Genomic DNA, 14,994 nt, shown 5'->3' with positions numbered 1-14,994 from the left:
TTTTTTTAAGTGCGAAGACGAGATGCGGGAAAACTATGACTTCATATGGTAATTCAACAATGTCCTCTTTATTATTCTCTATTTTCTTCTTTATAGTTCTCAGTGGGTTTGCTTTTTGGTTATTACTGATTTCTGAAATTACCCTTTGTAGATTCTAAGTCTCAGTTCAGGCTGTTGTTGAACAGCTCAGAGGCCACCATTTCATGCATCAAATTGGTCAGGATTTTTCACCATATGGATGATTTTATGTTTATCTACACTTAATTATACCTGGGATTTTATTTCCTACATAGTCGATGTTGCCTATAGTTTAAGATCTTTCTGTAATTCTGGAATTGTTCCTTATTTTTACTGTTCTCAATAATTCCATGATATCAGTATAATTTGTCATCTCCTGCTATCCCCTTTTTCCAAACTTTGGAGAATATGAGGGAAAGTAGGGTCTAGTTTTTGCAGTACCTCGTGGATGATCTTTCCAAGCAGTGATCATTTACTCCTTTCTTCTGTTCAGATACTTTATGGTATGGTTGCATAGTTTCCTTAAAAGCCCTTGATAAGGCTTTTATAAGGGACTTTTGGAAATCTAAACAACCAGATCATTCCTTCCTGTATGTTTGTTAACCCCTTTGGAAAATACAGCAGATTTGCCAGACAAAACATTCCTTTATCAAAGGCATGTTGACCCTTCCCAAGAATGTAACACTCAGGTACCCACTAGACTTATTTTTTATTATGGTTGGTTAGTAGGTGTGCTACAGACTCTGGCATCCATTTTTGGCATGTTTGAAGAAAGATTTATTTATATTATTTGCAGAAATACAATTATGTGGTAACTCCACAGGGTTTCATTGTCCCATCTATTATAAAAGACATTTTGAAGAAAATTTAAGCAAAGATATAGTTGTGTAATAAGGTTCCCAAATATGTGTAGCAGGAAACACAGTAAAATGTTTAAGACAAATTTATTATTTCTAAATATTTGCATGCACTTCTACCACACACTCAGTAAATATAATGCACAGATCTGCAATCCCACGTTGGAAATTACACAGGGAAAAGTGACTTAAAAAAGGCTCCTAAGAATATCCTGGTCAGGATGAGCCAGTACGTATGGCTTTTGAGTGTAAATAACTATTGAAGTGACAGGGAATTTAAGAGCTTCACTTGGAAGAAAAGGCAAAGGATAGAGGAAACAGCTTTTTTATTACTCTGTCTTTATGCATCACACTGGAACCACAGGAATTATGTGGATGGATCATTTGGAAAAAATACATCTCAGAGGTTCAAGTAGTAAGTACCAATTAGTTTAACTAAAATGGATGTTTTTATACCAAAATGAAAGTACCCATGGATGAAATACAGCTGGCACTTTAACTATATTAATATAGTATTGCTTCAAATCACTACTATTACTCTGAAAACTTTCAGAACTCTTCTATTACTGAAGATTAAGACTAAAAGGCAGAATCAGAAGAATTCATCCTTAGTAAAGCAGAGTGGAACAGATGAAATTTCAAGGGGAACAGAAATATCACCAGTTCTTAATAATTACCTAAACACAAGGCTCCACAGGCCTTGAAAACCAGCAACACTGGATCATTGATTTGCTTCTTCAGTTCCAAGTCTGCAAATTGGCTCAGCTAGTGGAAATACATTTCTTGAGCATAATAGATAATATATACCTACAGGTAGGAACGGCACAGAAACACTTTCTCTTTTGAAATGTGCTAACTGTGTATTGGTAAAACACATTATCAGTGTAGTGAAAGAAGGGGTAATGGTTTTAAACTGGAAGGGGGGAGATTTATATTTAGTTAGATATAAGGAGGAAATTCTTTACTCAGAGGGTGATGAGACCTTGGTATAGGCTTCCCAGGGAAGCTGTGGATGTCCCATCCATGGAAATGTTCAAGGCCAGGCTGGATGGGGCTTTGGGCAGCCTGGGCTGGTGGGAGGGATCCCTGCCCATGGCAGGGGGTTAGAATTAGATGATCTTTAAGGTCTTTTCCAACCCAAACTGTTCTGTGATTCTATGAAAAATAATAATGTCGCTATGGACCGTAACATTTCTTCTTAGAAAGAGCAGTCAGGCGTTGGGATGGGTTGCCCAGGGAGGTGGTGGAGTCACCGTCCCTGGGGGTGTTCAAGGAGAGGTTGGACGTGGTGCTTGGGGACATGGTTTAGTGGTGACATTGGTGGTTGGTGGTAGAGGGGTAGTTGGACCAGATGATCTTGGGGGTCTTTTCCAGCCTTAATGATTCTGTGATTGTGTGGAGTATAATTTTTAAAAGGTGGTCAAAATGAGAAGAACAGAGAACTATTCATTTACTTCCCTGAGATTTACGAGTGTACGTAAAGAAAAAAATAAAATAAATAATAATAAAAAAATCCATCCCTGCCTTCCCTCCCTCCCTCAGGGGACGCCTCCCTCAGCGGCGGTGAGCCCCAGCCCAGCCCCGTCATGGCGCTGCCCGCCCCCAACAAAATGGCGGCCGGGCGGGAAGCGGCGGCGCTGGCGCAGCGCGGGGCGGCCCCGCCTCACACCGCCCGCCCGCCCGCCTCTCCCCGCCGCCCGCTCGCCGAGGCCTCCGCGGGGCCGGGCGATGCTCCCCGCCGACAACTCTTGAGCCGCCGCCCGTCCTGGTGGGCATGGGGCTGGGCTCGAGCTCCGAGGTCCCCGACGGCGGCGCCGAGGGCTTCCACGTCCACGGGGTGAGGAGGAGGCGGCGGCCGCCGAGGGGATGAGGGGGGATGGCCGGGAGGGAGCGACGTGTCGGCGGCTGCCACGGCGGCAGGGGAGGAGCGGCGGCTGCCGGCAGGTCCTGGGGTCCCCCAGCCCGGCGGCTTCCACCGGAGAGCCCCAAAACTTCTTGTCAGGCTCCGGGGCTCCTTCACCGGCAGCGGTCCCTCACTCCCTGCCATGTTCCCTGCACCCGGGGCCGCTCCTCGCAGGCCGCCCGTGTGGCGGCGGGTTTGCCGTAGCCTCTCCCTCTGCAGTGTTGTTAAAAGCTGTTAAATAAGCCAAAATAAGCCGTGCTTGCATTTAGCTGCTGGTTTTCTTCCCGCTCCATCACTAGTTTGTGCTTCCCGGCGTTGTAAAGATGTGTTTGGGTTACCGGTATGCTTGCTTGATTTGCTTTTGTCAGCCTCCTTCACTGACTTAATTCTGTCAGAAAAGACTATTGGTCAGAAAATGTTCCCCCTTTTCTGTTAAGTCCACAATAACTGCTTAGTTGTCTGTTGACTGAGTGATGATTGTTAGATTTTGTGACCTATGGTGTGCAGGAGGCAGTCTGTTTTTTATCCCCCCCTCTTGCCCCCTTTTTTTTTTTTCCTCCAGGCATTTCATGCAAATTTTGCCAGGGTGTCATTTAGTTTTGAAATCTACTGCAGGCTTTTTTTGCAACTTCCATCTCCATACAATAATCTGTATGGCTCTCAGACATCTGGACAGGTGTCGTGAGCTCTGTAATAACTTCCACCTTCTTCTTCTTCTCTACATTTTAATCCTTGGTATATGATAGTTTTATTGTAAGTTTTCTTGAATGTTATTTAGAATTGGAGTGTAGACAGAACTTTTTTTTTTTAACCTCGTAGCTTGGTTCAGTGTAATGTGGCAGTTTGCTACTGATGCGCTTTATGGTTGTGATGAAAGTTGATGCTTCCTTCACCCATTGTGGTTAACGTCGCTTGTCTTGACTGTTTGACAATAAAGCATGAATTTTCACTTTTAAAGTTTCTGCTGAACTATGCTAATGTATGTATTAATCCACATAGACAGCCATGAGAGTAGTCCCAATACAGATTCAGCTTTATCTATTGAATAGCGAAAAGGTTTCTGATATAGCATGAGACCAACTACAAAATGTAGCGGTTGTGCCTTTGTACATGAAACTTCTGAACTTCTTGGTTTAGATGATGTGTGGGTTGTAACTTGGCCACTGAAAGCATGGGATGGCTTTCAGGACTCAAATGTTGCAGGTTACAGGCTGTACTGTGGCGTTTGCGAACAGTAAAGCAGTGTTAGGATGTTTGCAATGGTTCCCTTAGCATTAAGTTGCTTTGCTGCTACGTTTCTAAGAGGATATACTCTGCATATATCAAGTTGTTAGCCATGCATTTGTAGCATACTCTTCTAACTGTTCCTATTCTAATGTGCTGTAAGTTGCGGGAAGTTGTGTTTATGTAAAAAGTCATACTTTAACTGGGGACTCTCCAAGAGCTCAGGCAATTAGTAGCATGGAAGAAAATCCCCAAGCAGCACTTGAAAAACTAAGCCCTTCTCCAGAGTCTTCAGTACTAGTTACTCTATGCTTTGCACTCTGCATTGCAATGCTTTTTTCTTATGTGGTGCTCAGAACCTATATTTGGCAGCTTAATTTGGCCACCTGTTGTTCTTAGTTCTATAAAAAATAAATTTACAATCGTGCTTCCCAAGGTCTGTCACTTGGTATCTCTTTTCTGGTTCCGTCAAAAGTAAATATTGAATCAAGTGTAAAGATTAACACTGTGTCACTTAATGTAACCACAGAACCATGTATAGTAATAAAAAAAACCTGTATGCTTTGCAGGTTCAGGAAAACTCCCCAGCTCAACAAGGAGGACTGGAACCTTTCTTTGATTTCATCATTGCAATAGGACACACTAGGCTTGTAAGTATTTTCTCTTTTTGTTTTTCTTTTTCTTTCCTGTATAAAGCATGGCTATTGTAATTATGAAAGGTAGAAGCCAAAGCTGTCAGAAAAGAGAAAGCATGTTGTATTGGACATGGATATGGTATTAAAAAGGCAAAGTAAAACGTGGTAGTGTTTTAAGTCTTCTCTGCCTGGATATGAATTTGATGAAAGAGCCTTTAGTCACTTCTTAACAGATTAACGCTATATTTATGATATTACTCATTCATGCGTATTTTCTGCTGCAAGGTGATTATTGAACTAGTGAGCCAATGGTAAGCGCTTAACATTTGTTTAAGCAAACCTGTTTCAAGATTTGATAAAATACGAAAAAGAATCATTAACGGGAAGAAGAATGCCACATGGCCAGTTAGCTCATACTTTAAGGCTGGTAACGCAGTTCTGTATGGTGCGTTGCCAAAGAAGAGTTGAGTAAACTTGAATGTATTGTTTTGGTTAATAAGGCTCACAGCTCTGGCTGTGTGCTTCATCCTGGCTACATGGAAGCTGAATTCATTGTGTATTTGTGCAGCTATTTTTCTGGACATGCTCAGTATAATGGCAGATTTTGGTGGAAGATCAGTCAATCTGATGACATTACAGAATAATTGTGGTTTGCTAAGATGCTCCCAAAGAGTCTGTCCTTCCACAGCCAACTTGCAGTTATTTTTTGAAGGGTTATGGAGTAAGGATTGGGATCAGGCATGAAGTGTTATTGCTTATTGTTTTGATTGTGTAGTTAAGATTTAATATTCCTATGTTACTCAGCAGCAGTTAGGAAGAAAAGGAAAGTAAGCGATGAAACTGAATAGTTGTAATTACTTTCATAGAAGAACATGAGCTGACAGTACTGACATCTTTCTATTATTAGAAAATTGAACTGCTGGTTCTGATCCTAAAATGTAGAGTTTAATGACTGTTTTGGTTCTTAGTATTCTAATTCTGCCACAAGTGTGATGTCTGTGTTATGGGTGCAATTAGAAATGTTAAGCATGTATCTCTCTCTGTGCTCTACAGAATAAAGAAAACAATATGTTGAAGGATCTGCTGAAGGCAAATGTTGAAAAAGCGGTGAAGCTGGAGGTGTATAATATCAAAACAATGAAAATAAGAGAAGTGGAGGTGGTCCCCAGTAACATGTGGGGAGGACAAGGTCTTCTTGGAGCCAGCGTGAGGTTCTGCAGTTTCCAGGGAGCCAATGAACATGTGTGGCATGTTTTGGTGAGACACAATTCTTTGTCCAACAAGTTGTCTAACAAGCTAAGAACAGAATGTAAATTGCCATTTGAAAACTTCCTGCAAGATACCAATATACTGTTGTTGTTGGGACTGTTCTGCATGAAGCACAAACATTGAAAAGGTTTCTTACTATTCAAACCTGAAACTTTTTAATACGGCTTTTCATTTTCTGTCACATGAAATGTGCCAATTAGTATTTGAAAAAAGTGGTAGTTCCTACTCTGAGATGTTCTAGGAATGTTTTCATAAGGATTTATAGATAAAGCATAAGAATTTCACCTGCATCTTCATGCTGAGTACAGTGAACTCGGTGGCTTGTTAGTTGGTGCTCATACAACTTTGTTTTGAAGTTATTTAAGAGTAGTTTGAGTACGGAAGTGCAATGCTGAATGCACAAGAAGTGAACATGGTCTTGAAAGCTCGTCTGAGCCATTTGAACAGGGACACGTTGGTAACTGTTAGTAGTGCTATGAAGAAAATTAACTACATTCCAATCAGACCACACTGACAGTATGATGGGGAGAGGGCTGCTTTGTGTCTTACATTGAAGAATCAGTGGCAAAAGCAAAAAAGGATTTTGGTTCAGTTAGTGCCTCTGTTGGCTCAATTTCATCAATGTAATATTCTATATATAGAAAGTACAAAAAAAAAAGACTTTAAATTAAGAGGGACAGATGGAAGTGTAGAACAGCTTAGGTAAGACTGACCATTTTGTTATGTTTCTGTTTGTTTAAAAAAAAAAAATGCATCTCAATGTCTTTTGAAGTATCTAATTTTGAATTGGTAGTTTCTTGGTCTTTTTTTTTTATTCAGCATATCCTACAAGACCTGTATGTAAACTGTTCAAGATTATTTTTTTTGTCCCATAAACAAAATGCTCTTTCCTTCTGTTGTTCTTGGAGTTAGCTTTCCATTTTGATCTCTGGGTAACTTATTCTGCTGTGAGCACAGATGACGTGTCATTCTTTCACAGGATGTTGAACCTGCATCTCCTGCAGCTGTAGCTGGATTGCAGCCATACACTGACTACATTGTTGGATCTGATCAGATTCTACAGGAGGTAGGGTGCATGTTCCTTCAAGCAGTGATTGTTTTCGTGCCTGCCATGTTTATGTTGTAGGGTTTCTCTTATATCTGTAACTGCTTGCACATCAAACGTATGGGGGATAGTATTGGGGGATTTCGTGAGGCTGATGTTTAGGAGATGCTTAAAGGCTGAGGTACCTTTTTTATTTTTATTTTTAAAATCTGATTATTACAAAATGATGCCCCTAAAGATCAAACAACACTAGAAAATTTTAGTCCATCTTTGGGTTTTTACTATCTCATGTTGGAGTAAATGCCTGAAATGCTAATTTGCATCCAGCTCCTCATCTTACACATTTGAGTTTAATAACTACTATTACTTTTTTCTTAGTCAGAGGACTTCTTCTCACTGATTGAATCCCATGAGGGAAAGCCGCTGAAGCTGATGGTTTATAACACTGAAGCAGACTCCATTCGAGAGGTAGTTGTGACTCCCAATGGAGCTTGGGGTGGAGAAGGAAGGTACTGATCTCCAGACTGTCACTGGCTGATGACAGGTTATAGACTCGCTTTAATTGAGCTCCTGTTAAAAAATATCGATTCCAGCTTGTTGTTTTCAACTTAAGCCTTATTTCCTTACATTTGTCACAGAAAAATGTTCATTCTTCCATTTAAAAAAAAAAAAAAAAAGAGAACTAATGATTAGGCATGTTCTGGATCTAACCCTGTTTGAGTTGACACTGATGGCAAAACCTGTGTCCACTTCCCTGATAGCAGATTTACTAACTGCATTCTCACACTCAAGCATTCAGTAAATCAAAAATCCAAATCAGGTCAGATTACATGTTTTGTAAAGATACAGAAAATAGTTAATCAAAAGCTGAGCTACATATCTGTTAAATATCAATTGCAGACCTTGTGTACTGTAAGTAACTGAAATGATTTTTACAGGTAGGTATTTCTTGCTATAGTTTAAGGACTCGAACTCTTTTTGCTTTAGAGTCAGAACTCAAAACACTTCCTAGCTTTGTTAAGAACACCTTTTCTTAAATCCTGTTTTACTTTCCTTGCACAGTTTAGGATGTGGTATTGGTTATGGCTATTTGCACAGAATTCCAACACAGTCTTTATCAAAGAAAAAGCCGGAAAGCAAACCACCTTCACCCTTACCAGAAGCTGCAACTCCTACACCATCTACTAATGGTTACACAGAGGTATGTAAGAAATAAGATTGTATCTATGCCACGTCCTCTGGAATTTCAAAGACTTCAGCTTGTTTTAATATTAATAACACAGTGTATTTGAGTACAGCACACAGTTTTGCTTTAATGAAATGGACTTAGGTGAAGGGAAAGTAATGCCAAGCACATGACAGGAAGGATACTGTGAAAGATAAATTTAAATTCCTTTTGCCAAGCTTTACTGTTTATTTCCTCAAAATTCCCTCTGGTTTTCCCTCCATATTCTTCATTGTAGTTGGGTATTTGGATGCAATTACAGATATTCCATAGTTTTTCATCAGCATTGGCTGAAATACATTTTTGACAGATACTTGCTGTTTTGATGACATGCATACAACACCTGTGTCAGTGAGAACCGCAGTAGAATGCCCTTCTCACTCAGAAATAAAATGCACCTTCAAGAATTAAGCATCAACTGCTCTTCTGTGAACACACTGTCTTAGGGTACATTGGAACCAGTCCTAAACAGCAGTGTGATGACTGGGTTCAGGATCAAGTTCTCTGAATTGATGTACTTGGAGACCGAGGCAGAACACTGTCATAGGAAAGTTGATTTCAGGTGAAACATGCAGCATAAAAAGATGCTTTTCCTTTTTATTATGTCATTCCAGACTCCATTGTTGGCACCTACTTCTCAAAGTGACGCCTCTGAAATAGTTATGAACTTGGATCATTCCACAGGGCAAGAAATGAGTGGGTATTTGCCAGAAAGCTCACTTTCTTCTCCCCCGCCTCTCCAGAGAGTTATGGATCCAGGTATGTTTTATTGTGTGCTTTTTCCAGAATGCCTTGCCCCTTACCCGAGTCCCCTGAAATTCTTTAGATGGCATTTAAGTAAGGTCTTAAAGAAGTTTGAGACTTAAATGCAGAACTATGAGCATTGATGTTTTCCGTAAGTTTTTTTGACTTCATGGGGTTTCAGAGTTGCATAATTTTGATACTGTGAGCTTTACCAAGGTTAAGATTCTGTAAAAGTTGTTCCACTGACTTGATAGGTTAAATTCATTAGTGTTTATCTAATAAATAACACAGAGTTAAACAATTTCAATCTGCATGTAACGTATCTTTCTGAATCTGGAATTGTGTGTTAATCTAAAACGGTACTGGAACACTTCCTTTTTTCAGGATTTCTAGACATGTCTGGTATTTCACTTCCTGAACTCCCTGACTTAACGAAAGTGTCCAATGTGTCTTCATCTGCCTCCTTCACCATGCCAACAGTAGACACGTTAGTAGGCACTGAAAAGTTTATGTCAAACAGTGAACCTTCTGCTTATTTTGGTAAGTGTGTTCAAGACTTCAAGGCCTCTGACCTAATCTCTAGAATGGCAGCTACTCATGCCTGATCAACTGTATTATGATTTTGGGAATTAAGCTGTTTTTAAGAAAAATGAGAAAGGAGATTTGGCTAAAATTAGATGATTATAGCAGCAGCAATCAGATATAGAAGTGGGCAAAAAGTAACAGGCTTCTTTTTCTAAGTCTTTGTACCACAGGCTTGTATTCACAATTCTAAAAGCAGAAAAAGAGGCAGTCTTAATAATGACTTCTCCATCTAAAACAAAACAATTTCATATTAGGGATGCTCTTCCATGCATAAGCATGCAGTAGGCCAGATGGCTAAATATCTCTTAAAATTTACTGCATCATCAGATTTTATGGATTTTTGCAGAACTGAGTAAAAAACAGGTCATGTGTTTGGCAGCTGTAAATCTGTGTCATGTTCCTGTAAGAGGTATCTCACTCAAGGTGATGCTGTAGATATGTGGTAACCAGAGGCATTGTTTTTTGTTAGCTGGACAGGTTTTGGTGTTCATCTGTTTTTGTTTAACTGTTTTTTCATTTTCCAGAGAATGCCACAACTCCAAACCCTGAAGATTTGATGATGTATTCTGAAGCCTCAGCCAAGCAGCCTGAGTTGGACCACGTACTGCCTACAGCTTCCTCTTTGCCTTCTTTTACTCTTCCTAATGAAATTTCTTCAAAAACAACACTAGGAACTGATTCCAGTAACCAAGAAACAGTACTGTTAAACAGCTTTGAGAGCTCATTATCCACTACTCTGACGAAACCTGATGATGAAGAAGCATGTGAACAGAAAGAGGAGGAAGCTGCACAAGGTCATGAGTGAAACGGATGCTTCTTTTGTTTACAGATGGCCATATGCTGTAATCCTACAGCTTGGAGTATTTTTCTGATCTTGAAAGAATTACAGCTGTTCTATTTTGTTAGCGTAGACAATAGTGTAAAAAACAGAAAAGCATATTCAGACAAATACGTATTCTATTGTCTTCTCTAATCATTGTTTAATAGATGATCTGTGTTCAAACTCCTTTGAAATGCTGTCCAAAATCAAATGAAAGGCAAAACTAGCGCAAAAACCATTTGGAGACCAGCGTCTTCAGTAGAGCTGAATACATCTTGGTTTTTGTAGTGAAAAAGGAATAGCTTTTCTTCTGCTTTTCTATTTATCTAGTTACTATTTTCATACAAATCATTAAGACACTGGAATAGAACATGGTGCAGCAACACTAAGCTTTTTTGTAGCTTTATTTTGTTTAAACTTGCTTTTGAGTACCTTCTGAATACGTGTTACATAGTGAACAGCAAATATGAAATGAACAATGAAAAATACGGTGTTTTTATACGCTGCAGGGCCATGATTTGTCATGGAATTTGAAATCCGGAGTGAAGGTATTCCTAATCAGTAGTTAGTGCAGCTAATGTGATGAAAATCCTCAGTAAATTAAGGGAATCAGGTACATTAGGTATAATCTATGAACTAATGTATATGTAGATGAAAGGCCAGTGTCAAATTCCCTTCCTCCCCTTCTCGTGTGTTCCTACACTGCACCCTATAGAGTTCAGGATGCAATATGACTGACTCATCTGAAATCTAGTAACCATGCAGGATGGGGAGTTGCAGTCACACGGGGTTGCCTGCAACAGCTCAGCTTCAACAAAACGGTGTAGATGAAGTAGCAACACAAGAGGGGTCTCAGATGAGTATAACACTTGATAAAATTTGTCCTTTATATTCTGTAATCTTTGTGTTAGTCTTAAATATTGTTTTGCCATAAAATAGGTCAGGATGGTCAAAACAGCCTCTTCTTCCTGCTTAGAAGAAAAATACCTAGGCCCTAGGTACAGATAGTAGAATTAAAGGACTTGAAATTTAGTCTGCGTGGTCTGGGAAAGAAGTTTGTTATTTACGTACTGCTAAAATGAAATTTATTTTCTTCCCCTAATTGACTGATAGAAGAGCAAACAGACGAACACTAAATGTAATTTAATGGTACGTTTCTGAGACAGCTAGGACATGTATTGATTTTTTTGTTATTGTTTGTTTAGGGCTGGTTCTAGCAGTATGCCTTTATCAACCCTGTTTTTAAGTTTGTAGCAGTACACTTAAGTGATGCTGTACCATAAGCAGCCTGCCGAAATTTCAGAGCAGGAAATGTCAAAATTAATTTCAAATGTCACAGGAATAAACAGCTTAATGCTTCAGCAGTCTTTGTCCAGCCTGCTTCATGTTAATTAGATGTGGGGAAGTGGTTTCTGTTTTTGAAGACTTGATTCCTTTTTCATAACATTTAAAGGACAATTGTTTAATATACCAGTTTGGAAAATCCTGAAGAGTGTTAACCTCTAGCAGTAGTGTGTTAGATTCTTGTAATAGAGAGCACTTAAATGACAGAGCTAAACTAGGTGAACAGTAACCTCCAACCCAATTCCTTCTCCCTTGACAAACTCTGGACAGTACCTGCTGAGTGCTTTGTATCTCCTTGTTGAAATAAAGAGAAATGAAGTATTCTTTTACTTGTGGGTTCGAAATGAAAGAGCTCAATAATTTAATATCTCCTTAAAAAAAAAAAGGAGAAACTCCTGCAAGGCTGGTGCCAAATCTTGTGCTACAGGGGATAGTATCCAATTGTCCTGGAGCCCTAGGCCTGCTGCCTTTCCTTCCTGCTGCAAGCACAGCCACCCCACCTAACACAGACAATGTGCCACTTATACATTCACTGCTCCTGATTTAAGGAAGGGAGTATCAGGGGAAGTCCAGTACCATGTTCCACTGCTATAAGAAAAGTACCTCACAAAGCCTGTGAAGAGAGGCCAGTTGCAAAAGAGTAAGTATTTAATCTCCATCTGGAACAAGTAGAGTGGAAGACAGAGCTAATGTTAACATGGCTTGAGTGGTCTACTTTTATGTTGTGTATTTAAAAAAAAAAGAAAACCTACAATCAATCAGGTGCTGTCCCAAACAACTACTGCTCCCATTATATATGGCAGCTGTGTATTTGGGGGCATCTATTACACCTGACAGTGGTAGTTCTTTTCAGAGACAGAAGGATTAGCTCAGCAGAGCCATGTGGAAGGCAAAACAGAAAAAAGGGGGGTTATTAGCTTAATGTACCTTGTATGAATTTTAGAGCTTGGCTGCAGCACAGCTGGGGCTTGGTATTGCCCCAGACAACAGGATAAGCCTCCAGATCTGATTTGCTCCCTAAATAGTCAAGCCTGAAGCCGTGAGTCTGGCAGATGCTAAATCCAAAGAGGCCACCAGGAGCTCAAGTGTTAGAGCAGGATTAGGTAAAGCTCTTGTTTTCATCTCCACTGAGCCCCGCCTCTCACAACCTGAGTGAGCCAGAACACCTGGATGTGGTCAAGCAGCTGATGGGTGCTTCAGAAAGCTACAGGATCCTCCTTCCACCCAGATACAGCTACTCAAAGGTGTGAGTCATCTCACCAAGCCTTGCTCCAAGTGTGGCTGACTTTAAAGGGCAGTAGCAAACCCCTCCCTTCCGAAGTAAATTGATGCATAGGAACTTCAGGCAGCATAACCCTGTACTGGAATGATCCTCACACTCAAAACTCACCATCTGAAAATAAACATCCTAGAGATAAACCTGCAAATTTTCTTAACAACAAAATGGATGCACAATTAATTCCAGCTAAATTTGAGAATTAAGGTATTTAGTGACCTGAAGGTGAATAGCTACTGAAAAGGATTGTGGAAATACCAAAACTCTGACAGCAATGACTTAGTTCTCCCCTTAAAACTTTCACAGGAGGTTTGTCCATCTCCTCAGTCTGCGTGACTCTCCTGCTAGGGTATGTTTAGAAGCATCTGACTCAAGATGCCACACTTGACTGAATTCCTCTGAGCTGTAACTGAGCAATGCTGCAGCAGGATAGGCTGCAACTGAATGGAGATCCCAGCACTCCTGTACACACTGATGTACTTGAATTAGGCACTTGCAGTGCTGAGGGGTTCAAAATGTAACTTGGTGTAGCACCAAGGATTACAGTACTAACTGATTAATCACAGTACTCACTGATTAAGGGGGTACGCAGCTGTTCAGCACCCACTGTGCTCCAGCAGCACTGCTCAATTTCTTCAACAGAACTGGAAAGCAGCTGAGGGAACCTCTCAGAGAGCCTTTAATTCAGAATTCTTTCCGAGCCCTTACCATTCCACATCTCTCCTCATTCGTGAGCAAATGTTTTTAACCTCCATTGCCTTTGGCTGTTCTTACATGAGAGCAGGTACAAGTTACTCATTGCACTTAACTGACTGTGGTAATGTGTTATTTCCTGGGCACTGCATAGACATCTACACATTCTTCCTCTGCTTTCACCTTAAGGAAGCACTCATTTGCACTGGTTCTGCTGTAAGGGCAATTACCCTGGGTCACCCTTCTCTGTTTGACTATAACCAATTGAACCAACAAATCCTAAGTCACTTTTGCACCATTTCTGGCCATGAGGTAGGAACTACATCATCATTTCTGGTCTTAATTTTAGAAACACTGAAAAAGTAGTGCTCAAAGTTATCACTAAAGCCCTCAAGTAGTTCTCTTCCTAAAATGATACTCATGCTTCAGCTGCAATTACTGGATCACGCTCTCCTGTTTTCAGTGCTACTCCACAAAAAATGTCACCTGCCGCAGTAAATTTCAATGTTGTTCCTCAGGACAGATTATGTTACTACATAATCTATAAAATCTCTTCCAGTATGAGCTTGAAAATTATAGAAACTTCTATAAATCAATGGCCTTTTCTATGATTCTGACAAACTGAATCTCTCTCTGTTCATAATGCACCAACAGACTGCAACTCTCGAGATTACTCCTGAAGACCTATGCAGAGCCTCTCACATTCTTCCCTTCAGAACTCATACAGGCAGAGTTCAGAAAATGAGATGAAAATTAAAAGGGAGTAGCAAAAGAAAAAATCCTCTTAGTTAACACTGTCCAAGATGGGTGCCAGCAGTTTCTGGGAACACATCTGGTCACTGAACTACTGCTTCCTCTGGGAGCAGCCCAGTTGAGAGTGCCCAGAGCAAACACTTTGAGTATAGTGTACTGTCATTTGCAGCATCAAGCAAACCAATTGTGATTTCCCATTTGTCTCTCACAGCAGTAACCTTCCTACATCCAGAAAACTCAGTGTCAAGAGCTACTTGTAGCAGGGCAATCTTCTCTGTTTGGTACACTGGTGTTAGCACACCCTATTTTTGTAGTACAAAAGGAAGCACTGCCCATGCAAACTGTGTTACTTGCACATTCTGCACCTCAACAGGATCTCAAAGCCTGAATATGAAGGGTTGCATGTCTGCTAAATTCTTACATCCACCCACATTACAAGATCATCTTTAAGGGATTTCATTAAGGCACTGCAATTACTTCAGCCATTCCATTACTTGAAACTTAAAAGTACTTTGAAGTCCTCTGTAGTACAAGGGTTAAGTAGCAATGGTACAAGCTCTAAATTTCTGTAAGTGATCCAATATACAAAACAACTTTAGACTG

The 14,994-nt window shown here is 40.2% G+C and overlaps 1 protein-coding gene across 1 annotated transcript; it reads left to right on the top strand.

Moving 5' to 3' along the window:
- The first annotated feature begins 2,498 nt into the window (after window positions 1-2,498).
- GORASP1 (golgi reassembly stacking protein 1) lies at window positions 2,499-11,998 on the top strand. Its single transcript, XM_027450378.3, has 9 exons — window positions 2,499-2,712; window positions 4,572-4,652; window positions 5,691-5,894; window positions 6,886-6,972; window positions 7,330-7,460; window positions 8,014-8,152; window positions 8,791-8,935; window positions 9,305-9,460; window positions 10,030-11,998. The coding sequence occupies exons 1-9, from the start codon at window positions 2,650-2,652 to the stop codon at window positions 10,308-10,310; spliced, it is 1,287 nt and encodes a 428-aa protein (XP_027306179.1). The 5' UTR covers window positions 2,499-2,649; the 3' UTR covers window positions 10,311-11,998.
- The last annotated feature ends 2,996 nt before the right edge of the window (window positions 11,999-14,994 follow it).

The sequence above is a fragment of the Anas platyrhynchos genome, chromosome 2 (genome assembly GCF_047663525.1).
Source record: "Anas platyrhynchos isolate ZD024472 breed Pekin duck chromosome 2, IASCAAS_PekinDuck_T2T, whole genome shotgun sequence".
NCBI lineage: Eukaryota > Metazoa > Chordata > Aves > Anseriformes > Anatidae > Anas > Anas platyrhynchos.
The sequence above is the reverse complement of the archived record's forward strand: the minus strand, read 5'-3'. Positions and strand labels throughout refer to the sequence as shown.